The 26,031-nt window shown below is 43.9% G+C and overlaps 2 protein-coding genes across 4 annotated transcripts in view; one reads left to right on the top strand and one right to left on the bottom strand.

The window, feature by feature from the left end:
- Positions 1-11,315: 11,315 nt before the first annotated feature.
- On the bottom strand, positions 11,316-12,747 carry LOC134227765 (uncharacterized). Its single transcript, XM_062709440.1, has 3 exons — positions 12,637-12,747; positions 12,349-12,569; positions 11,316-12,174 (listed from the first exon to the last, which is right to left on the bottom strand). The coding sequence occupies exons 2-3, from the start codon at positions 12,556-12,558 to the stop codon at positions 11,488-11,490; spliced, it is 897 nt and encodes a 298-aa protein (XP_062565424.1). The 5' UTR covers positions 12,559-12,569; positions 12,637-12,747; the 3' UTR covers positions 11,316-11,487.
- A 9,464-nt stretch (positions 12,748-22,211) lies between these two features.
- LOC134221373 (trithorax group protein osa) overlaps positions 22,212-26,031 on the top strand; it is a 535,812-nt gene continuing 531,992 nt past the window's right edge. Inside the window, exon 1 of one of the 3 annotated variants that reach the window (XM_062700565.1) lies at positions 22,212-22,868. The gene's annotated coding sequence lies outside the window, so the exon portion shown is untranslated. The remainder of the gene's footprint in view (positions 22,869-26,031) is intronic. The other 2 variants (XM_062700566.1, XM_062700564.1) reach the window with 2 other exon arrangements.

The raw sequence follows: 26,031 nt of genomic DNA, 5'->3' as shown, positions 1-26,031 counted from the left end.
TGATAGTGCTTTAAATTATGTATCCGAAAGTCCTAGTACTTCTATAATCGTTTCGGACCTGATGACTATTGTCGCCTTGAGGACCACCCAACAAACAATTTAAAGAAGGACGGGGCAAGATCGCCAACCGAGGCAAGAAGAACATCCCTTATTTTACCGCCATTATGCCTTTTTATTTCAAAATAACGCCACACAATGTTAAACTATTTTAAAAATAAAAGGAATCTGAAATACAAATAAATTATCAAAAGTTGGTGAAAATTAAGGTTTTCTTATATGGGAAGATCCATTAATTACATAACGTTTTTAGTCTTGTCGTGTCCATTTTTGGTCCTCCATGAGCATCGTCCAGGTCTCGGCCTCCAAAACCGGTCCAAAACCTCGGCCTCCCAAACCTTGGTAATTACCCAGTGCAGCGCTTTAGCCAGTGCCTCACCACCTTGTTTAAAAAGCTATCCTGGTAGTTGGTCAATTTCAGTCGGAGTGGAAGACCCTGCTGGAGGCCAGTAAGAAGTCGCAGCACAAGATCCGCCTTCCTACTGAAGAAAAGGATTTGGCGGTGAGCCAGGCGGCGAAGACCTCGAAGGAGGCCGAGGAGAGCCAGACTGCAGAGCTTCAAAGGCGGATGGCCATCAGCGGAGCAACTCCTAAGCTAAGTAAGGTCACGCAGGAGGCGGACCTGAAAGTAGCTAAAAAAGACGCGGTACCTCTTACTAGGAAAGATACGGTTACTCGTCGGGAGAGGGCCGAGAGGACAGCCGAGAGGGCCCGAGTGGAGAGGACCGAGAGGAAAACGGTACCTCCACCAAAGAGGATACCAGAGGATCGCCGGGAGGAGGACCTGCCGTGGACGGAGGTCGTGAACCCAAAAAAGGCGAAACGGAGTCGTCAGCAGGTCGCAAGGAGTGCGACACAAGGAGCGGAGCAGGTCACTGTTAAGCATGGTAGAGCCCGTGACAAAAAGGGTGCGCCTTCCAATGGCAGTGGCAGGCATAAAGACAGATGTGAAGGGATTATCTTTACGTGATGAACTTATTGTAAACATAAAAAATCACGATAACAAAAAGATCTAAAAAAAAAATGAAGGGATTATCGTCAAGACTGACGATAAAAGCTACGCCGATGTCTTAAAGACTATGAGAAGCAACGAGAAGCTCTCTAGTCTAGGAGCAGACATCAACTGCATCCGAAGGACGCGGAAAGGCGAGATGATTCTCGTCTTGAAGCGGGATGCTGCACAGAAAAAATCTGAGTACAAAAAGTTGACGGAGGAGGTTCAAGTAAGAGCCTTATGCCCAGTTTCGAACATCCAGTGCAGGAGCCTGGATGAAGTAACCGAGGCCTAAGACCTGGTCGACGCACTGAGAGATCAGTGCAATGTCGAGATCCAGTAAACTGCGGTTCGGTTACGCAAAAGCTACGCGGGAATGCAGGTTGCCTCATTCCAAGTACCTCAGGCTGAGGCCAAAAAGATAATAGATAGGGCTAAACTGAAAGTGGGTTGGTCAGTATGTCCGCTAAGTATAAGCCAACCGCTTCAGACCTGCTTCAGGTGTCTTGGCAACGGTCATAAGTCCTATGACTGTAAAGGACCTGATCGCAGTAAGCTATGCCGTAGGTGTGGGGCTGAAGGCCACCAAGCTCGCACCTGTCAGGCTGCACCAAGGTGTCTGATCTGTCCCCCGGGTACAGACAACAAACACCTTACCGGTGTCCAGGCCTGTCCGGCCTCTAGAAGGATCCAGACACGCAGGTAACACTGCTGCTACACCAGTCGGTTACCGAGTGTAAAGCTGATGTAGCCTTGCTGTCCGATCCATACCGTATCCCTGCTGGAAACGGCAGTTTGATTGCGGATAAGTCTCAGATGGTGGCCATCTGGACTTGCAGGCGATACCCCATCCAGGAGATATTATCATCACCTGATGATGAGGGTTTCGTCATAGCAAAGGTAAACGGTGTTTACTTTGGAGTATAGTGCAGTTTACTAGGGTAGTGGACATTCTTGCAGCGAAACTAACTGGCTCAAAACCATTAATTGTAGCAGGCGACTTCAATTCGTGGGCAGTGGACTGGGGATCCCGGTCCACAAACGCTAGAGGTCATACCCTGCTAGAGTCGCTAGCGGTATTGAACGTAGTCCTGCTGAATGAAGGCCAAGTGCCAACGTTCAGGGGACCGAGCGGTGATTCAGGCATCGATGTGACCTTCTGCAGCGCGGAATGGACGGTGGAGCCAGAATGGGAGGTTCATGAGGGGCATACCTCCAGCGATCATCAGGAAATTCGATTTATGATCCGGTATACCCCCGTCGCAACCACAAGGCGGATCGGCAAGACCGATCTAGGATGGCGCACCTCGCAGTTCAACCCAGAACTCTTGGAGGAATCACTACGATGGGAGAGGCGAACAACGCGATTAAGTGGCGATGAGTTAATCGATATACTAACTCGCGCATGCGATGTGACGATGCCTAGGAGGACCAAACCCCCCGGAAATCGGCAACCTGCGTAATGGTAGACTAACACAATTGCAGACCTTCGAAGACCTTGTCTTCGAGCAAAGAGAAGGCTGCGACGTTCCAGAACAGACGCTGAAAAGGTCGAGTGACGCCGGGTGTTCCAGACAGTGACCAGAGCTCTGAACTACGAGATCAAATGTAGTAAGAGAGCCTGCTTTGAGCGGCTGTGCAGGATGGCAAACGACAATCCATGGGGAGATGCATACAGGTTGGTGATGGCTAGGACTAACAGCACGCCACCTGAGAAATTTCAGGAGATGTTGGCCAAAATAGTCGAAGGGTTGTTTCCGAGGCATGAATCATCGAACTGGCCCGCTACCCCGTACGAGGCTCAATAAGGCACCAGGCCCGGATAATATTCCAAACCTGGTCCTTAGACACGCTATTCTTGCTGATCCTGATGCTGATTCTCCTGATTTTAAGGAGCTGCCTCCAGATATGCATGGACGAAGGAAATTTCCCAGATCGATGGAAACGGCAGAAATTGGTGCTATTACCGAAACCCGGAAAACAGCCGGGGGACCCTTCGGCATACAGACCAATTTGCCTACTCGACACAGAGTGTGCTGGTGGCCTATCCAGCAACCAGTATGGTTTCCGTAAGGGCCGTTCTACCATCGAAGCAATTCGATCGGTAACGGATATGGCCAAGATAGCGAGAGGTTTGAACAGGCGAGGTAATAGGTACTGAGCATTGATTATTGAGCAAATTGCACCTTGTTAGACTCCTGAGGGAATATTATTTTCTCAGCCACGATCCCTCATAATCAGACATGTAATATTGCTTTGATTGATACTATAGCATTTGTTTTGACTGACTCCCTATTTTTTGCTTGTCAAATCAGAATACTGTATTTATAGGCGGTAGTGAAAATTAAGGAGATTATTGGTTTATTGATAGACAATATGGTAATTTTCCGTTATATGTAAGTCATTTTGATTTATAATATTTAAGCGATCCGTATGCTCCGACGAGAGCCTAATTATTATCGATACGCCAAATGATCTGATTGGCACCAGAAGCACTGCCTCCAAAATTCCAGAACTTCGTCATCAGCTGTCGTAGCAGAGGAAGTGTTGGGTTGCGTCTTTCCCGAGTTTTTCCACCTGCTGCTTCAATGAGTCATAATAGATGTGGACCGTTTTGATGTAAAGGTTATTACTTTTACAAAAAAAAAACTTCAAAGGTTTATGATCACTTTGCTGACAGTCAGCGTGAGCATATTTTTTATAGTCATGCTTTCCGATCCCATGTCCAGCGCAATTTCATTTACATAAGTTTAGATCTAGATGGTTCCGTCTCTACACAAAAGGACTATCATGATCGACAACATATTCGCTGAACTCAATTATGGATGAATTGAAAATTAAAGTTTTTAATTCTATTTTCATAATAGTTTGCAGAAACTTATTGTATTGAATAATGCTTGATTGATATATCAAAATCATAAAATACCATAATATACATATGTAACCATAAGCTTAGGACTTGTAGTTTTGATCATTGGTATTTTACAAACATAACCGTTTCCTTACCGACGTACGGTAAATTGTTTATCAACCGTAACAGATTGAGGGAAAGTAAACTGCCATTAACAATTTTCGCAATAGTCTAAAAATTGGTGGCACAAGCAATACACTTGATGTAAAAATGCGTTTAACAATGCTAGCTGGGCAGCTATTGCTGACTCCCTGCACCGATTGAGAGTTCCGGATTACCTGTGCAGGATACTGAAAAGTTATTTTCAAAATAGGGTGCTGATATACGTCACGGATGCTGGTCAAAAGTCGATCGTAGTGTCTGCGGGTGTTCCACAGGGATCGATCCTCGGACCGGTTCTGTGGAATATTATGTACGACGGAGTATTACGCTTAAGTCTCCCGGCCGGTGTGAAAATAGAAGGCTTCGCGGATGACGTAATGCTAGAGATAACAGGAGACACTCTCGACGAAGTCGAACTGAAGGCTTCATACGCGATTGGCAGAGTGGAGGAATGGCTCAACTCGAGGCGGTTGTCCCTTGCATATCACAAGACGGAAGTCGTGGTGGTGCATAACCGCCATGGGTTGCAGCAAGCGAGGATAAGAGTAGGGACCTGCACAGTTAACTCCGTGAGGTCTCTTAAGTATCTGGGCGTAATGATCGACGATAAGCTCAATTTCACGAGTCACGTCGATTATGCATGTCAGCGGGCTTCATTGGCGATAAAATCTTTATCACGAATGATGTGCAACAGATCGATGTCGCATAGTCAAGTGCGTAGAGGTTGATAGCGGGTGTAGCATTGTCTATTTGTATTTGTATTTAAAATGGTCTATCTGACAAACAGTCTTAATAGAAATAAAAACTTATTACTAGTTTAACCCGATTTAAGAAACGTGTAGTTGGCTCGATGAACTCGAATAAAACTTCGACAGTCGTGAATGTGCGAATGCATGCCGAGATCGGTTCATTGTATCCAAACACCGTTCGATGGTAGCGTGGTTGTAGTAAAGTAGTATTCCGCAGTGATCTATTCGGTACACGGAAGTTCATCATGGATAGAAGGTCGGGGGCATCAGTTTCAGCAGCTAATAGTTTAGCAATAAACAAAGATTGCTGTATTTTTCGTCGGTTTTCCAGCGTGTCTAAACCTAGCAATCGACATCTATCAGGATACGGCGACAAGTTTTCAGGATCTCTCCACGGCAAAGATTTTAGCGCTGAACGTAATAATCTCCTTTGTACTCGCTCGAGTCTTAAGCACCACGTGACCTGATGGGGGTGCCAAAAAACAGACACAGTTTCCAAAATTGGACGGACGAGTGCACAGTACAATGATTTCCAGCAGTGTGGATCAGAGAAATCCTTCGCAACCTTAGAAATGAAGCCTAGCTGCCTTGTTGCCTTCGAAATTATCGCTGAACGGTGCAAATCAAAAGTCATTCTTGAGTCCAGCATGATCCCAAGGTCAGTCACACTTGAGACCCTGTCAAGAATTTTGCCATCGATATGATAGTCGAACAATATTGGAGATACGGTACGGTAAAATGTTATCACTTGGCATTTTTCCACGCTGACAGTCAGTTTATTCCTACGGCACTAGTCGGCAAATAGAGTTAACGATACTTGTAGAGCCTGGCAATCATCCAACGTTCGTACAACAATGTAAGGCTTCATATCATCAGCGTACACAAGTTTGAAACATTCACCAAGACCCAAAGCAGCATCATTGAAGAAAAGAACGAACAGTAGCGGTCCAAGATTGCTACCTTGCGTTACACCAGATCTGTTTGTGAAAGGCGCTGACACATAATCATCGATCTTCACTCGAAGCTGCCGATCCATAAGATAAGATTTCAACCAAGATACCAGTTGCGTAGATATTCCGAGGCGGGATAACTTGTGTAGCAGAATTTCGTGGTCGATTTTGTCAAAAGCTGCTTTCAAATCGGTGTAGACAGTATCGACTTGCGCTTTGTCCTCCATACTCGAGATACACTTTGATGTAAAACTCAACAAATTCGTGGTAACCGATCGCCCGGGCAGAAATCCGTGTTGATTGGTGGATATATAGTTTTTTGAAGCATCCAGAATTGCTCCGCACATTATAATCTCAAATAACTTTGAAGCGGCCGAGAGGCTTGTGATACCACGATAATTAGCAACATTGTGGCTATCACCGCGTTTGAAGACTGGTGTTACGAAAGACTGCTCCCAAATGCGAGGAAATTTTGTCTGGCGGAGTGAACAGTTCAAAATATCGCACAATGGTTGTGTCAATTGCGTCAATGCACCGGCATATTACAACTGCAGGAAAACCGTCTGGACCAGCTACGAATGACCGTTTCAGTTTTTTTGCTGCCAATGAAACCATTTCTGGATTGATGGCAAATAATCCAAACTCGACCATATTAACAGGAACATCCCGGATAGCTTAATCGATTTCCAACTTTGAAGTCTTACTCGATGCGAATCTTCTTCTTCTTCTTCTTATTGGCATTACATCCCCACACTGGGACAGAGCCGCCTCGCAGCTTAGTGTCCATTAAGCACTTCCACAGTTATCAACTGTGAGGTTTCTAAGCCAGGTTACCTTTTTTGCATTCGTATATCATGAGGCTAGCACGATGATACTTTTATGTCCAGGGAAGTCGAGACAATTTCCTATCCGAAAATTGCCTAGACCGGCACCGGGAATCGAACCCAGCCATCCTCAGCATGGCCTTGCTTTGTAGCCGCGCGTCTTACCGCACGGCTAAGGAGGACTCGATGCGAATATGGATGCGAAATGCTCGGCAAACAGTTTGCAGGACTCATCGGTGGACGCAGCAGATGATAAGTTCAGATATTCGCTCGATGGGATCGCCGCGCTTTTCCGTTTTTAATTGACAAAACTCCAGAATCCTCGTGGGTTTCGTCTAAGATTTATTTGCACGCGAAATACATCATATTATGATTTGTAGAGCGTGCTATTCAAAAAACGATACGCATTACTGGCTTGCTTAAAACTTAGCTTGTTGGCAGGCGTTCTTTCACGTCGTAGCTGTCTTTGGCAAGCATTTCCCACTCTTCTTAATTCTTTCAAACTTCAAGTACTCCACTGTCTGTAACCGCATATTTGTCCCATCTTTGCTGGGTTTCCTATTCATATGGGACAAATATGCGGTTACAGGCAGTCCAGGCAGGAGAAATTGGCGGCCGGATTCGAGGAACATGCGAAAAGAGCCAATTGTTCAAAACAGAGCAAACACCTTACGGGCAGCAGGGACCATGTCCAAGGGCTTGACGACCCCTCCCCAGCCGTCTGTGAGTTAGGGGGTTCTGCCTAGGAGGTGGTGGGGTTAACAGGGGGCGCTGTTAATTCCCTCCCAAAAACCACATATCCGCAAGCAAACCTTATCAAGCGACCGTGTGCCGCTTAAAGCATACAAGCCCCTAACCCCGAATCCCAAGGTGTCAGGCGACCCGTGACGAAGGGATGAATGGCCTGGGGGGGTGAAACAATTAGCCAGGTCGTTAACGGAGCCTGTGGAGGTTCCACAGAGTGAGGGCTGCTTCGGCGGCAAGCGGGTGGCAGTGGGTGGTACCCACACACCCCCAAGTGGTGCACATGTGGTGCAAGAGAATGGGAGTTGGGGGTATTACTCGCAATACCCCCACAGAATGAGGGACCGAGTGTATGGGTGAGCACACAAGTAAGTCTCGCATGGTACGCATGGTCGGTAGTGTTAGAATGACTGAAGTCTGGTGAGGCCTGGCAGGAGTGTCAGGGGCAGATACCTCTGCGGCACCTCAGAAGTAGGGGACACGAAAGTCTCTGCTGCGTCTGGCAGGAGTGTCGGGGGTTGATGCTTCTGCGGCACCTCAGAAATCGGAGACATGTAAGGTAGTGGTGCGACCCCGTCCCAGGATGGGGAGACCACCACATTGGCTGAGGACTACCTGGGCTTGAAACGTCAATGGGTGGGTGCTACCGGCATAGTACCTTAGGGAGTCCTATTGACAGTATCAAAGCCCGGGTAGGTGAGTGTTAGGCACGCTTGACGTGCCGGGTGTTCCACGCCCAAACGATGCACAGGAGGTGCACAGAGTGGATAAAATGGGAGATGGGGGTATTACAACCCCACTGAGTGAGTGACTGAATGTCAAAGAGAGTGGTGCACAAGTGGTGCAAGCGATTGGGACAGAATGTATGAGCGAGCACACAAGTCAGACTCGCACGGTACGTATGGTCAGAGTGGCTGCTTAGGCAGTAGTGTGATCCGGCTGCCAGGGACGGAATGAGTGAAGTCTCGCTAGGCCTGGCAGGAGTGTCGGGGGCAGATACCTCTGCGGCACCTCAGAATTAGGGGACACGAAAGTCTCGCTATGCCTGGCAGGAGTGTCGGGGGTTGATGCTTCTGCGGCACCTCAGAAATAGGAGACATGAAAGGGTCTGCCTCGTAGCTGAGGTAGGAGCGGCATAGGAGCCACCAACCTAGGGTCGCCTCCGGCTTGGTAGACAAGTGGTGCCACCCTGTTGCAGGACGGGGTGAACACCACACTGAGTGAGGACTGCCTATGCTGTGAGATGGCGGCATGGGGTACCCCTGCAAGGTACCTGTTGTACCCTTGCAGTCATTCAAGCAGCATAGGTAGGTGAGTGTTGGGGCACATGTGGTGCCAGTGTGTCTTGTGCAAATGTGTTGCATGGGGAGTGTCGAAGAGTTGAGGCGCATACGTGCACTTGTGTACGTCATGGAGGGGGCGCAATGCCCAATAGTCATCCCCGAAGTATTGCTTAATTGCGGGCCGGGGAATGACTGGAGAGGAAGGAGTTGGTTTTAGTGGGTCGGGAGTGGTGATCCCATCCCCACACTACCTGGGTTCGCCTCCCCAGGTGTCTGTTTGCAGATTTCCATTACCTTCGTTAAAAAAAAAAAAAAAAAAAAAAAAAAAAAGAGCAAACACCTTTTGCCATGTCGTCGACGTCATTCATTGCGGAAATCAAATGCCAGTCGACGGTCATCAAATAATCCAGAAGACTCGCAAAATCAGTTTTTCGATAATCCAGTGGGTGCTCATTTTGTCTGTTCACCGGTACGTCACATTTTGCTAGCGCTGGCAGAGAGATCTCAAGAGGAGGGTGATGAGAATTCACAGGTAGATGGCATCAAATGGCAAAGAGCATGGGACACCGCAGTCAAAGGTCGTTGGACCCACAGACTGATTCCAGATGTGTCCAACTGGGTTGATAGGAAGCATGGTCAAGTCAACTTCTACCTAACACAGGTGTTGTCTGAACATGGCTGCTTTAAGAAATTCCTACACAGGTTTGGCTTCGCAGATTCTGCGGAGTGTCCAGAATGTGTAGGTGTGGTAGAGTCGGCAGAGCATGTGATGTTCGCATGCCCGCAATTCGAGGTAGAACGCAAAGCCATGCTGCTTGTTAGCGGTATGGATACAACCCCGGACAAACTCGTCGAGAGGATGTGCCGGGAGGAAGTTATCCAGCTTTCCACGCTCGTTAATGGCGGCTTGTCGGTGTGCAAAAATCAATCGGTCGCTGTACTGTTTGACACTAGCTGGAGGAAAACTCACTGCCGAAAAGGCCTTTTTTCCCTTCCCCTCACCCAGGAACGCCAGTGGGCTTTCCTCCAGCTAGTGTCAAACAGTACAGTGACCAATTGATTTTTACACACCGATAAGCCGCCATTACCGAGCGTGGAAAGCTGGATATGGAAGGCGGTGAACACAGCAGCTCAACAGATTATGTCGAAACTGCAGCGGTGGTGGCGTCTTGAACGAAACCAACGAATGCAGTAAGGGCATCTGTGATGGAATGAACACTTTGCTCACCCCGACAACCAACATGTCGCGGGTGGGCTGCGGGGACCTCCGTATAGAGGTCATTGCGATTCATGCGCGGTGGTTGTTGTCGGGGTGCTCGTCTCCAACGTAAGATTATGATACGGACCGCTAGGGTACTATCATAGCTTGCGATCGACGGGTGGTGAGGTTACCACCCTTGAAGTCGATGTTGTGTGTATTAACGTCAAGTGCGTTAGCATAGGCGTGAGCGTTCTCAATAGTCCCCCCCTGATGTATTGCTTAATTGCAGGCCGGGGGTACGGACTGGCGAATGGGTTTTGATTTTAGTGGGTCGGGTAAGAGTTACATGACATACCCATCCCCACACTACCTGAGTTAACCTCCTCCTGTTTGGATGCAGATTTCCGTTTACACTTGCTAAAAAAAGTTGCTGTTTTTTTTTTCAGCCGGCCGATCTCCTAGCTCCTGGATTTCCTGGAGATTCGGAGCCGGAAGTCGCATGTCCTGCGCGCGTGCTCCACATCGCCATTCAGGTGCTCTTCGTAGTGCTGCCGCCACCTTTGGATCACCTCACGTTCGTTTGTAAGAAGGTTCCCGTTCATGTCCTTTCACATATCGGGCTGTGGCACGTGGCCCTTACGTGAACGGTTCAACTTCTCATAGAACTTTCGTGCGTTATTAGGGTGGTACAGTTGCTCCGTCTCTTCACGGTCTCGATCTTTCTGCTAGCGCTTTTTCCTCCGAAAAATCGAGTTTTGTCTGTTCCGCGCCGGTTTGTATCGTGCCTCGTTCGCCCTCGTGCGGTGTTGCAGCAATCTCGCCCATGCTGCATTCTTTTCCTCAACTAACTGCTTACATTCGCCGTTATACCAGTTGTTTCTCTGATCCGGGGGCATCGTGCCCAGTTCAGCGGTGGCGGTGCTTCCAATGGCATATCGAATATTTCTCCAGCCATCTTCAAGAGACGCTGCGCCTAGCTTTTTTCTCGTCATCGTGTCTCCCTTCGTGTGGGCAGTGCACGTTATTGACGCTATAGTTGAAGAAACGGCCTTTTATCCTCAACTTGTACATCCTTGCGTTGATTAGCTGCCACCCAATCACGCCTTGACGCATCTTGGCCAGCACTATGAAGCTTGAATCACGAGTTTTACCAGGTGTATAAGGTGCTGGATATAGTTCAGCTTATACAACATGGCAGACTACGGTGGGCTGGACACGTTGTTCGTATGCCGTAAGAGCGTCAAGCAAAGATAAAATTCAGTAGAGAATCTGAAAGAGGCTGTAGGCTTCGTGGAAGGTTGCGTACATGATGGCTATTTGAAGTTGAAGAATACCTGAGGGCGCTGGACTTCAGGGCGACTAGAAGAGATTAGCCCAGGTTCGAGTCCAGTTTGGGAGAATACTCCATTCGGCATAGGTTCATCAAGAAGGAGCTGTAGTCCAACAAATATCAAATAAGAAGAGCCCCTTTTCCTTAGTCTGAACAACAACAAAAAGGTATTTTATGGTTATTTGATAATTTATTTATGAATTATCTTTGATAAAAAAAACAATGGAAAGAGTTAATTCAGTTCAATAACAATTAATTCAATGAATTATGTAAAACAGTCAGATATAATAATAGTCGGGGAGTTAAATTGACAAATCAAATCAGATATTGATTTCGGAAATGTTATGGAAGCAAATTTTTCTCGGCAAGCTGTTTCTTAGCACGCCGAACCATCCAATAGAAATGTTTGACATCCTTTGGATTCCGGTAGTGGCATACCGGAGCACGCCCCTGCTTGAGTCTTTTGATGATGCGGTGATTTTCCCTTCTGTATTCTCTTTCCTTGTTTCTACGGTGATGCTCTATTTTTCGTACCGGAGCAGGTTGTTTGACTTCCAGCACCGTAGTTATAAACTGGTCCCCCTGATTGATTCGGAGTCCATTCGGGATCGATTCCAAATAAAGTTCGATTTTGTCCAACAGATCTTTCTCCAGGAAACGTTGGATTTGCATGACCTTGAATAGCGGTTTTACCTCGAACTGGTTGGCCTTCATTACTCGCTTCATTTGCTCGCGGGTTGCAAACTCTACGGTCCCGTACTCGGAATCGATCTTCACGGAGGAAGTGATCTTCGCTGATGGATTCAATGACGCCACATAATTTTCGAAGGATTGTAGACCGTAAACACTGAATTCTGTTTTCGTGTCGAACATAAAGCTCCGAGTCGGGTCGAAATGGAGCGGCACCCTTCCGGGAAAAACGTTCAACGTGTACCCTCCATAAGTATCCCGGTGGCAGTGATCGATAGCAAAATGGGCCTCACCTTCCGTTGCAAAGTAAACCAACATATCGTAGATTCCATTGACAATCTGGGATATTACAAATCAAATAAGCGAATCATTAGCTTGTTTTCCGTATATGTTTTTACTATGCCCATGAATCACGCAAAACATAGGTAGGAATTTAATTTAAAAAAAAATCTTGGAGCATGTTACGCGTTAGAAGACACAGTAAGTACAAAAATAACTCGTGATTCCACCCACCTGTCCCTTCACCCGGAACGCACACCGCACGAGAAGTCCTTTGGAAGCGAAGTATTCACGGACGTTGCGGAAATCGTCGTATCGAGCAACGCACGGAAAATTACCCACATAAACCGGCCAGAACCAGGAAATTCTGGCACTTACTTCGTTTACAGTAGCACATATTAGCTGATTGGTCAACCAGGTATTGCTGAAATCCAGGTTGGACATTTTGCCGTGAACTGTTCGAAGTAAAAAGTAATGAATAATAGCAGTGTGAAATAAAGGATTGTAACCATTGTAACTCACGCTTTGGCCGCTAAACTCAACAAAAAAATTAAATTTTCAGCTTTATTGTTTCATCAGACACGAAATTTCACCAGTGTTGATGGTTGATCTTCATGGCGACGAATAAAATAAGGATGGGCGATTCCGATACGATATATCGGGAATCGATATTTTCACACCGTTTAATCGATATTTCGTATCGATTTTTTGATATTTCGATATTTGATTTGATGTTCGATATTTCTAGAGTGCTTTGAAAATAGGTCCGTATCGATTTTTTTGTAGCTGATATCGGATTTTGATGTTTTTAAATATATTATCAATTCAGTACAGCATCAATTCTTGGGCAGCAGGGACTATGTCCAAGGGCTTGACGATCCCTCCCCAGGCCATCTGCGAGTTGTGGGGCTTGCCTAGGATGTGGTGGGGTTTGACAGTAGGCCCTGTTAAACCTCTATAAAAAGCTGCATGTATCCGCAAGTAGGCCCCACCAAAGCGACCGTGTGCCGCTCAAAGCGCACAAGCCCAAGTCCTGGTGTTAAGGTAGCCTCACACCTCGGGAATTTGGTTCGCGGATTTTTTCCCCATGTATTTTTGCATATGCGATGTTTTCGGGATTTGGGCACGGAAAATCAAAATCCCGGCCCCATTTAAAATGCACGGGGCCCAAAATCCGGCAGAAATTTTTCCCGAGGTGTGAGGTTACCTTTAGGTGGGACGCTAAACAGCCCTGACACGACGGCCCTCCGACGAGACAGGAGGTTTGCGCTGGCCCAATAAGCCGCCTAGAAAACCAATCATTACGAACAATATAAGAGATAATGCGACTCGATATAATCGGCAAAGACCTAGGCGACGAATACAGGATCACGATTGGAAGCTTGGAACATGGAATTGCAAGTCGCTAGGTTTCGCAGGTTGCGACAGGATGATCTACGATGAATTACATCCCCGCAACTTCGACGTCGTGGCGCTGCAGGAGATTTGCTGGACAGGACAGAAAGTGTGGAAAAGCGGGCATCGAGCGGCTACCTTCTACCAAAGCTGTGGCACCACCAACGAGCTGGGAACCGGCTTCATAGTGCTGGGTAAGATGCGCCAACGCGTGATTGGGTGGCAGCCAATCAACGCAAGGATGTGCAAGCTGAGGATTAAAGGCCGTTTCTTCAACTATAGCATCATCAACGTGCACTGCCCACACGAAGGGAGACCCGACGACGAGAAAGAAGCGTTCTACGCACAGCTGGAGCAGACATACGATGGATGCCCACTGCGGGACGCTAAAATCGTCATCGGTGACATGAACGCACAGGTAGGAGGAGGAATGTATAGACCGGTCATCGGACCGGATAGTCTGCACACCGTATCGAATGACAACGGCCAACGATGCATAAACTTCGCAGCCTCCCGCGGAATGGTAGTCCGAAGCACCTTCTTTACCCGCAAAAATATCCACAAGGCCACATGGAGATCACCTAACCAAGAAACGGAAAACCAAATCGACCACGTTCTAATCGACGGTAAATTCTTCTCCGACATCACGAACGTCCGCACTTACCGCAGTGCGAATATTGAATCCGACCACTACCTCGTTGTAGTATGCCTGCGCTCAAAACTCTCGACGGTGTACAACACACGTCGAAGTCGGACGCCGCGGCTTAACATTGGGCGGCTACAAGATGGTAGACTAGCCCAAGAATACGCGCAGCAGCTGGAAGTGGCACTTCCAACGGAAGAGCAGCTAGGCGCAGCGTCTCTTGAAGATGGCTGGATAGATATTCGATCCGCCATTGGTAGCACCGCAACCGCTGCACTTGGCACGGTGCCCCGGATCAGAGAAACGACTGGTATGATGACGAATGTGAGCAGTTAGTGGAAGAGAAGAATGCAGCATGGGCGAGATTGCTGCAACACCGCACGAGGGCGAACGAGGCACGATATAAACAGGCGCGGAACAGACAAAACTCGATTTTCCGGAGGAAAAAGCGCCAGCAGGAAGATCGAGACCGTGAAGAAACGGAGCAACTGTACCGCGCTAAAAACACACGAAAGTTCTATGAGAAGTTAAACCGTTCACGTAAGGGCCACGTGCCACAGCCTGATATGTGTAAGGACATAAACGGGAACCTTCTTACGAACGAGCGTGAGGTGATCCAAAGGTGGCGGCAGCACTACGAAGAACACCTGAATGGCGATGTGGCAGACGAAGATGGCGGTATGGTGATGGACCTGGGAGAACGCGCGCAGGACATAATTCTACCGGCTCCGGATCTCCAGGAAATCCAGGAGGAGATTGGCCGGCTGAAGAACAACAAAGCCCCTGGGGTTGACCAACTACCAGGAGAGCTATTTAAACACGGTGGTGAGGCACTGGCTCATTACCAAGATTTGGGAGGAGGAAGTTTTGCCGCAGGAGTGGATGGAAGGTGTCGTGTGTCCCATCTACAAAAAGGGCGATAAGCTGGATTGTAGCAACTACCGCGCAATCACATTGCTGAACGCCGCCTACAAGGTACTCTCCCAAATTTTATGCCGTCGACTAGCACCAACTGCAAGGGAGTTCGTGGGGCAGTACCAGGCGGGTTTTATGGGCGAACGCTCCACCACGGACCAGGTGTTCGCCATTCGCCAAGTACTGCAGAAATGCCGCGAATACAACGTGCCCACACATCATCTATTCATCGACTTCAAAGCCGCATATGATACAATCGATCGGGACCAGCTATGGCAGCTAATGCCCGAACACGGTTTTCCGGATAAACTGACACGGTTGATCAAAGCGACGATGGATCGGGTGATGTGCGTAGTTCGAGTTTCAGGGGCATTCTCGAGTCCCTTCGAAACCCGCAGAGGGTTACGGCAAGGTGATGGTCTTTCGTGTTTGCTATTCAACATCGCTTTGGAAGGGGTAATACGAAGAGCAGGGATTAACACGAGTGGTACAATTTTCAATAAGTCCGTCCAGCTATTTGGTTTCGCCGACGACATAGATATTATGGCACGTAACTTTGAGAAGATGGAGGAAGCCTACATCAGACTGAAGAGGGAAGCTAAGCGGATCGGACTAGTCATCAACACGTCGAAGACGAAGTACATGATAGGAAGAGGTTCAAGAGAAGACAATGTGAGCCACTCACCAAGAGTTTGCATCGGTGGTGACGAAATAGAGGTGGTAGAAGAATTTGTGTACTTGGGCTCACTGGTGACTGCCGAAAATGACACCAGCAGAGAAATTCGGAGACGCATAGTGGCTGGAAATCGTACGTACTTTGGACTCCGCAAGACGCTCCGATCGAATAGAGTTCGCCGCCGTACCAAACTGACAATCTACAAAACGCTAATTAGACCGGTAGTCCTCTACGGACACGAGACCTGGACGATGCTCGTGGAGGACCAACGCGCACTTGGAGTTTTCGAAAGGAAAGTGCTGCGTACCATCTATGGTGGGGTGCAGATGGCGGACGGTACGTGGAGGAGGCGAATGTACCACGAATTGCATCAGCTGTTGGGAGAACCATCCATCGTTCACACCGCGAAAATCGGACGACTGCGATGGGCCGGGCACGTAGCCAGAATGTCGGACAGTAACCCGGTGAAAATGGTTCTCGACAACGATCCGACGGGCACAAGAAGGCGAGGTGCGCAGCGGGCAAGGTGGATCGATCAGGTGGAAGATGACTTGCGGACCCTCCGTAGACTGCGTGGTTGGCGACGTGTAGCCATGGACCGAGCCGAATGGAGAAGACTCTTACATACCGCACAGGCCACTTCGGCCTTAGTCTGATTAAATAAATAATAATAATCAATTCAGTGCAAATCCGAATTATAGCCGCTAACAAAGTTGGATTTTTCTCACAATTCGTACGTTAAACCTAACTTCGGAAGTGGTGCGCTGTTTTCATTTGGTGATGTGCTATACAGCGCACTACTTCCGAAATTAGGTTTAACGTATGGATTGTGAGAAAAATCCAATTTCAATAGCGGCTATAATTCGATTTTCTACTGAATTTATAATACATTATCCGACATCGATATTTCGACAATCAAAACATCGATCCGGAAGTATCGATATTTTTCCGATACCGATACCAAATCAGAGAACAAGTCGAGTCAAGTACAAGACACTGAAGATGACCTTACAGCTGAGGTCGAAATACGTATCTGCAAAGATAACAAAACGTAGTGGAATTGAATGGAGTATACTAAACTCGTCTTAGACGGTTGTTATATGAGCAGTTGTCCACGCTGGGGGAGGAATTATATTAAACTGACCAAAACCTGTCCACTTGGTATATGGACAGCCCCTAACTTATACTTAAAATTGGACTTTAAATCTAACTTCGGAAGTGGTGCGTTGTATATAGCGCATCACCAAATGAAAACAGCGCACCACTTACGAAGTTAGGTTTAGCATACGGATTGTGAGAAAAATCCAACTTTGCTAATCGCACATTTCGATTTTCTACTGAATTGATAATATGTACTATTTTTTAAACAAACTCAATTTATTTCAGATAATGTCTTTTTTATGAAATGCGTTTCTTTAAAGACTCTAATAAGAATCAAAATTTATCAAATCATAATCAAATAATCAAATTTTTTAATGGCGAAATTTCGAGACAAAATCCTAGGGCATTTTCACTATTCCAAATAAAATAAAAGTGACCAAATACTTCGTTGTTTAAATTCCACTAGTAACGGAGTTATAGCTACACTCCAAATAATCTAAACGTTGTTTCCACCTGAATTTTCAGGTACATTTTACGTGCACACGTAGCTGCAAATGCTTCAGAAAATTCAGGTGAAACTTACGTGTCCGGTGAATTCTATCCAAAACTCAGGTAGAACTTACCTGATTTTCACGTAGAATGAAAATTCTATCGAAAAATCAGGTAAAAGTTACGTGAATTTCAGGTGGATCAAATCTACGTACTTTTTCAGGTGGAAACAACGTGCAGATTTTTTTGGGTGTATAGTTTCAGTAACTTAGACTAAATGATAACAAAATTCCAATAATTTAGTTTAAGTTACTGCAACTAGCGCTCTAACTCCGTTATTAGTTGAATTCTAATAACGAACCATTAGGCAAAGTTGTAGAAAAACCTTCGCACTAGAAGTCCACCATACAACATATTTTGAAATTCAGCTTCTGAAATATGTTATTGACAAACTACACTACTAAAAATCCACACATATTTATTGGCAAAAATCCATAGATTTAACTTATGATGTATATCAGCGCACACTTAACCATATTCTCTACGCGAACTACTTATAAAATATGTATCCAAATAAACTTTATGTGTGGTCTCGAATTAGCAATTATTTAATTTATGTGCGGTTCTATATCGATTATATTGTGGTGGAGCTATTGCAAAAATCTATAACGGCGACACATATATCTTATATAGATATTTTGGCAGTGTACTAAATGATCGAACGCAACTTACTGAATGATCGTTAACATTGTTAACGACTGCCACGCCACAATTTTGAATAGACCGTGACCAGTGAAAATGGTCTTGATGGTCATAAGCTGGGTGGTGCGGATAGAATCGATTTGGTTGTCAAACTGAAGCCAAAATTTTCTATTGTGCCGGAGCCAAACATTGAAGATTGTGGTTATGTTCGTTTCTGATCTAATAGTGAGAAGTATTGTTATTATTTGGGGAAAAAATAAAAGTAAACTTTGTTTGAGTTGTATATTCTTTGTAACAAATATTCTCACATCATATTTCGAGTGGAAAATTAGTAGGAATGCAACTAAAAAGCACTCGTTACGAAATTTCACGAGATTCAGCAGCTGATTGGAGCATGAATGTATGCAAACAATCGTAAAGTCATGTAGAGTCTAGCGCATTTGTGCGCCCTCATGCAGCGTGGAAAGAGAAATTGGAAGAGCGGGAAATGTTTGACAGCCAAGTAGCTGCAAAATAATTTTGTTTATGGGAGTGATTTCAAAATATCCATCTACTCGCTTGAGCGCAGAAAAGCGGCTCTATCCGCAGCACCCAGGTCATAAGAACAGTTTCTTCAGTGCGAAAAAGGTAAATGGTAAATGGTAATGGTAAAAAAAAGGTGAAAACACGAAATTTGTTCCTCAAATTATGTTAATTTTTCATTATAATTGTTTCTATTTCAAATTCTACCCAAATTAATGCTTATTTCTATTTAATCAGAAGAAAAGAAGGCTTTGATGAACTGCACATGCTACTCCGGCCTTAGTCAGAGCAAATAAATGAAATATATGCTCATCATAATTCATACACTGAGAGCAGCTTTGCAGTTAGAATTACTATATTGTAGGGTTAAATTAAAAACACAACGCCACTAAATTTGTGCAGACTACACACCACGTTTATTTCAAATTTATTGCGGACTTAATTTTACTATGGCCATACCAAGCAAACATACCAGTTAAAATTACTATGTAAAGCGTTTAAAATAACAATGAGCTAGTTGTTGATTTAACTAATTTGTAATAGTCAGTATTTCGGAGATTCTCGATACAGTCAAACCTCCATGAGTCGATATTGAAGGGACCATCGACTCATGGAAATATCGAGATGTGGAAGAGAATTTCTTTGGAAAGCTGTTTCAAGGGACCATCACAGTAACCCGGAAAATATTTTTAATATGGCATAATTTGCTTCCATGAGTCGATATCGAGTCATAGAACATCGACTCATGGAGGTTTGACTGTATTAAAAACAAAAACCGAATAGTTTTTGTATTTTTATATTCAATGTTTATTTGTCTCATAATCAAATAGCCGTTATATTACACATTTGTATTCGGCATGATAAAATGGTGTAAATCAGACTCAAGACTGGTTTACAGTTCGGAAACGGTGTCGCGGGATTTGCTGGAATTTCGTTTTTCGTGCCCAAATCCCTTAAATTCTGCCCCTTGAAAATGCATGGGGGATCAAATCCCGTGACCCTTTTTCCGAACTGTAAACAAGCCGTCCGTAAGTTCACGAGGCAGCTCCGGCGCAAGCAGCAACTGAGTCAGTATTTACCATCACTGGAATCATCGCCGAATCTAGAGTTGGAGATCAATATTGTATGATGCCAATAATGCTCGTCGTCCGGATAGCCAAGATGTCCTCAACAGAAACGGCAATCTTTATCGACGAGCAGCATTGATGTTTACGGCAATCAGGGCTGAAATAAATAAAACTGTGCTTTTATTCGTACTTTTTTATCAGCGCTTGCTAACTGTTTACTTACTATCAATCCAGAAATGCTTCATTTATTATTATTTGTGACCGTAGGAATTGATTAAAACTAAACTTATACACTCCATTGTCTTGCTTCCTACAACACAACACAATGCGACAGCTTCGACGTTGACAGAGAAATTTTCGTCACTATGGTTTATTATTGTTTTAACTATGCGCGTGGTAATATAAACAACAATAAAGTTATTTCAATAATAAAATTATTTATTTTAACAACAACATGAAATAGTTATTTTAAGAGCAATTTTTTAGTTCAAACTACTCTAATGCAACGTACACACCAGTCAAGCAGTTCGACGAACATTGACTCCGCCCCCAAGAAAACGCTTCGGTTGCTGCTTTGTTTGAACGTGTGTGAAGTTGTTCGAACAACAATTTGACAGTTGGCGGCTCGGTTGGAAAAAATTAAAACGGTTTGATTTTGGTTTGAGTTGTCGGGGGTGGAGTCAAGGTTCGCCGAACATGTTTGAGCATTTGTAGTGAAGTTGCACAAACCCCCATATATTTGTTGATGGTTGGTGCTCAAGTTGGCGCTTCGGTCGTTCGTGTGTGATATTGTTGGTCGAATAAATTGATTGTTCGTGTCGCTGTCGATAAAACTTGATGGATGTTTGAATAAACGAGAGGTGGAGTCAATGTTGGTCAAACTGCTTGACCGTGTGTACGTTCCATAACATTTATTTCAGTGTAAGGTAAAATCACTATAATCATGATCAAATAATTTTTATGAACATTTTTACCGTGCTGAAATCCAAATCGTGATAAATACCCCTCGTGGAATGGAGCGGCGAATTTCGAGCGAAAGCCATCTTTTTTAAATCGATAATCGCCTGATGTTGTGTTCGAAAATGCGACCCCAATCTCGAAAACTATCGTCGAGCGTCGCACTCACGCACACAATCCTGCGCCAACGCCGTGTACGAATACGCGCCGGACCGCACCTGTGTACGTACCTGCCGCAACTCGCGAACTAGTTACATGGGGGTGCTCAAAGGTGTAGACCGGATTGACATTCGATTAATGATGAATGCAACACGACAAAAATAAATAGAGCCAATGAGAATAGATAGAAGGTGAGGAAGAAGACCAAATGCAAGTGCATTAGTGGATGATGCAGAATGTAAACAGCAAATGGTGACGTATATATTTGCACGGCTTCTTATGGGAGCTCGTTCGAATGTAGTAGTGAACGCTTTCTTGCCATACACGAAAGGCACGCAAACAAAACATGGATTTCCATACCTTAGTATTTATTTTCATTGAAATAGAGCAAATATTTAGGAATACACGCTTAGAAAAAATACATAATATTAGGTACTTTTCACTCAAATCAGGGAGAACAGACATGCAACTTCATTTTCAATCTTGTGTAAGAAATTTAACGGTCGTATTGAAACGAAACACAAGTGGCAATCTCGTGGAGGCGCTGTGATCGCAAAGTTTCTCTCTTCAAGAAGCTGTCAAACTTTAGGCGCCATTACACTACTAAAAATCCACACATTTATTGGCAAAAATCCATAGATTTAACTTATGATGTATATCAGCGCACACATAACCATTCCCCCCGCGAACTACTAATAAAATATATATCCAAATAAACTTTATGTGTGGTCTCGAATCAGCAATTATATAATTTATGTGTGATTCTATATCGATTATATTAGGGTGAAGCTATTGCAAAAGTTTATAACGGCGACACATATATCTTATATAGATATTTTTGGCAGTGTACCCACACTAAATGCATAAACAATAGATCCGGCCTAGGGCTGAAAGCCTCTAAAATAAAGACAATAAAAAAAAATAATAATAACGAATATAAAAAGGCATACGACTCAGTAATTAGAATTAGGGTGATGAATAAGAAACTAATTAGCATTTCCGGCAACAAATTGCTTCGAAAATTTCTGTTGTTATTTGAATTAGGATATGCTTGAACGAACGAAAAAGCGTTTTAGACGAATTTGTTTTTTTATCTAGTTGGTTCCATAGTGCATGAAAAATAAACAACCGATACAACGTGCTGGAACAGGTGGCTATACCTTGGTATCATTTTGGTGCGCAACGTTGGGTAAATTAAACTCAGCCTTGAGTAATTTTTTTTTTTTTTTTTGCTTCATTTCAAGAAAAAAAACTTAATTTTGGGTTCCCACACTGAACCCCCGATTTGAGTGAAAAGTACCTAATATAAGGTACTTTTTTCTAACCGTGTATATTTTCGAATCACTATCACTTATCGACGAACACATGCAAAAGACGTAAAATAAGCACCCCTAAACCACCAGCAGCGTGTTGGTGTCAGCAGAGCGCAGCAGCACAGCCTCCACCACAAACAAACAAAAAATAAAGAGATCGCGCTGCTTTGCGTTTTGCCGTCCGCCGTCGTCGTCGTCGTGTTTGATGAACGCTCTTGCAAAGGGATTCGCAATTTTCGGTGGCTCGAAGTGAACGAAAAAGTGGCGAAAATTAGTGGAAAACTGTCGCAAAGTGGTGCCGGAAGTCGCGCTAGAAGAACCCCGCAGTGTGTGACCACAGAAGAAGGTGCATCCCCTGAACCACGGACCACGGGATTCGGTGCAGAAGATTTGGATTGTCGGGTCGGGATTCTCTGGCTGGACAAGCAGCCTTTCTCCTTTGGCTGGTTTTTGTATTTTTTTTCTGATTGTTCCGTCGGTTCCCATCAGTGAGCGAGTGTGTGTGCGTGGGGTGCTGTCGGTCGGTCGGAACACCAGCACCAGAAGAGAACAAGAAGCACCTCCAGAAGCGAATCTCGTCGTCCCGCAATGTTCCGGAATGGGTGGACACGGGCGATGGGATGAACGAGTTGGATAGATTGTCCGTGTTTGATACGGGTTCCAACAGGCCGGAATGTTTATGCTAATGAGGGAATGTTTACCGGTGGGAATGTTCTGAGTGAGTTGGAATAGAAGAGTCCGATTCCGTAGATCTTCGAGCAATTACAATCCATCAGGAACAGAGTAGTTGCTGATCACCGACAGAAAGAAGAACGGTAAGCTACGTTGTTATTTCCCTTTTTTAAATGGGGCTGCTGCATTTCGGGATTCTGATCGAAGTACTAAAGGGTATAGAATGAATTTCCCAGATTAGATTGAAGAACCGGCTTTCTATAAACGCGCAGTGTATCGTAATTTAATTAGAAACCTTCACAGCCGAGTGTAAAAAGCAAAATACACACATATCCATCCGTTTTAGAATATTATTAACATTGGCTGCATTTATTATTCTGAGAAAGACCTCAGAATTATTAAATTCTAATTCCTTGATAATAAATCAAAACTCGGTTCGTTCATTGAAGGTTTCGAAGATATTCGAATTGTTTTCCAGGATTATTAGGAGTTGTAATACAGAAATTCTATACGATTTGAAATGGCATCAGAATTTTTCTCCAATTCAGTTGAAACATGAAAACCTGTCGTTAACCCGTATTAACAATCAGGATGGTCAGCATATCTGATTCGGTTCTTGCTTTCGGACGGGTAGAGTATTCATAAACTTACTACCTTCTCTTCTATCTGCGTCAGGTGGTCCCTCGACTCCCAGATTTTCAAACTGTTTCCGCGTTAACTGCAAAGGTTTCTTGATTCACAGCTCCACCATCTCCTAAGGACAGTACTGGAATAAGTCGTGATCGTCATAAGACAGAGAGCAAAGCACCTTTTTCTATTTCAGGCGACCAAATGATAGAATCGTGGGTTCTTTGATCAATATCGCATGAAAGGCAGCCATGAAAGGATGTTGTGCTTTATTTTAAAATTAAAGTTTCTAAATTATTGTAATACATATATGCAAAGAATTGTGACTAGTCGATAAATTAATCATATTCCTTTAATTCACCGCGTTGAAAGTAATAATAAACACAAAAATAAAGCAGATATTGTAGGAGAGAAAACACGTCTTGATCGCTTGGTAGTTTGGATAATAATGATTAGTTTATTGACAATCATATTTAGTCATAGATCTTCATATAGCAATGGCTACTGGGATCCTACATTCTCTCCCTTTTTTCATTACTTAATATTTATTATAATTATTTAGTTTGAATTTAATTTATATAGTTTATAATCATCTAAATGAGCTGGTTTCCGTTTTATTCTTCCAGTTGCTCTCTGCACTTCTGTTATTGGAGCTTCACTAGATCGTTTCCGATTTGCTGTCCGGTTCTTTTGTTGCTCCTTGTTTGATTGAGGTGTGGCTGTGATTTCGACATCTAGACCATCTGCAATAGATCGTAATAATAATATTTCTTTAAATTTAAAAGATATGATAGATTCAATTGAGATACCATTTTGGAGAAAATTCTGAGTCAGGAGTTTTGATTAAGAAGAGGATTCTGACAAATTTTTTCTTCGCATGGTTGACATGCCTATTACAGACTACTCCGGTATCTTTTATTCTGCAGATGCAATCTTGTTCCTTCTCTCTTTGTAACGAAATATTGTTGAGGATTGAATGTAGGTGTTAGTTTGTTCTTTTTGACTAAGTTTTGACAACAACTGTGTCCCCAACATCAATATTTGACATCTTAGCCCGTCGTTTCTTATTTGTGTAATTTCTTCCCTTTTCCTTGGCTAATCTATCATTTTCCATTGCTTGATTAACGTTTACTTTTCTCTGATTTCCTGGTATTTTGTCACGTATATTCCAGCCGAACATAAGTTCAGAAGGTGAATAGTTCGTAATTGTGTGTGGTGTAGCACGATAGGCGTGTAAGAAATCTTGTAAGTCTGTTCTGGGACGATTCAAATATGACGTCCACTACATTTTAAGATTTCCAGACCCCCCCTCCCCCCTCCATCACGCTTTTTTGTATACCTACTATATGCAGTGTCACAAAATCTTAGACCCCCTCCCCCCTAAAACATGTGACATCATTGTTGAACGACCCCTTCCTCCAGTTTCGACCCATTGTGACACTGATCGAAATTGTTTTGAGTGATGTGCGGTTTTGCCTTTCAAAGGCCATATGGTACCGTGTGGTTTATGGTTATTCCGTTCAAGCGACAAAAATTTTAGAATTCTTCTGAAGAAAAAAATTTTTTTTTCCTTCTAATTACGTGTTTTATTTCATTTTGTAGATTTACATAATTTGTAACATTTGTTTTGTTATTTTATTGTTCCTAGTACGTATAAGTGCCACTTTCACTTGTTGCATTCGAGATTAAAAATTAGTTCATTAAGATCCAATTCATCCCTGCTTCTAGATTTTACATAATTTAGAAATTCAATGAATATTTTTGCTGCACTTGTTCTTTCCTCTGTGTTTAGCATATTTAATGTAGGGTATTTAAAAGTGTCAAAATTTATGTTTCGTGTACGATTTCTGTTAATTATTTTTATTTGTGTTAAGGAATACCACCAACAATTGCGCACTTTTTCGCAGTTAGCGTACCGGTGCTTCCAATCTTCAATCTCTTGAGGACAGAAAACACACATCTCACTCACAGATCTACCGAAACGAAATTGTTGTTCTGCACAAGATATTTTTTCGTTCACAAGAAGAAACCATGAAGCTTGGTAATCCGATGAAAGGTTTTTATCAAAAATGTTTTTCCATATCCTTTCCCATCTAAACTGCGGATACTTTTGCACTATATGTGGAACGGATGTTCTAGCTATATAATTAGTATACAATGCAATAGCTGATTTTTGGATTTTCTTTTATATTTTCAGGTAAATACGGTAGCTCAAGAAATAAAGTTCTAAGAAATCCTTAATTTATTGGTATTTCTTCTATATTTGGTGGATTTTCTAATTGGTCAGTTAAACCGTGAAAGTAGGGTGATTCTATCTTTGAATGTAAGTATCTATTTAATAGAAGCGCTTTGCATTTGTATTCAGGTGATATCAATCCCAAACCTCCTTTGGATTTTGGCAAACACAATTGATCAAATGAAACTCTCAATGCTGCACGATGCCATAAAAAATTTCCAAACATGCTTTTCAATTTAGCTATTATTTTTTTATCTGTAGGCACCGTAGATGCTACATACCAAATTTTAGAAGAGGCAAACGTATTTAAAAAAAATATTCTTTGAATTAAATTTAATGTCCGAAAATTATTGTTCCATAAAATAAAACTCACTTTTCTAACTGCATCATCCCAATTCAAACTCATCATTAATTTACTGTTATTGTGATAGTGAATACCCAAT

Source organism: Armigeres subalbatus, chromosome 3, assembly GCF_024139115.2.
Source record: "Armigeres subalbatus isolate Guangzhou_Male chromosome 3, GZ_Asu_2, whole genome shotgun sequence".
NCBI lineage: Eukaryota > Metazoa > Arthropoda > Insecta > Diptera > Culicidae > Armigeres > Armigeres subalbatus.
This window is presented reverse-complemented; position numbering and strand designations above follow the sequence as displayed.

What these genes read in the sequence shown, in the direction of transcription:
- LOC134227765 (XM_062709440.1), bottom strand. Translation starts at nt 12,558, where the DNA reads ATGTCCAACCTGGATTTCAGCAATACCTGGTTGACCAATCAGCTAATA. An exon ending in CGTTCCGGGTGAAGGGACAG is followed by an intron (nt 12,175 to 12,348) that starts GTGGGTGGAATC and finishes GTAATATCCCAG; the next exon opens with ATTGTCAATGGAATCTACGA.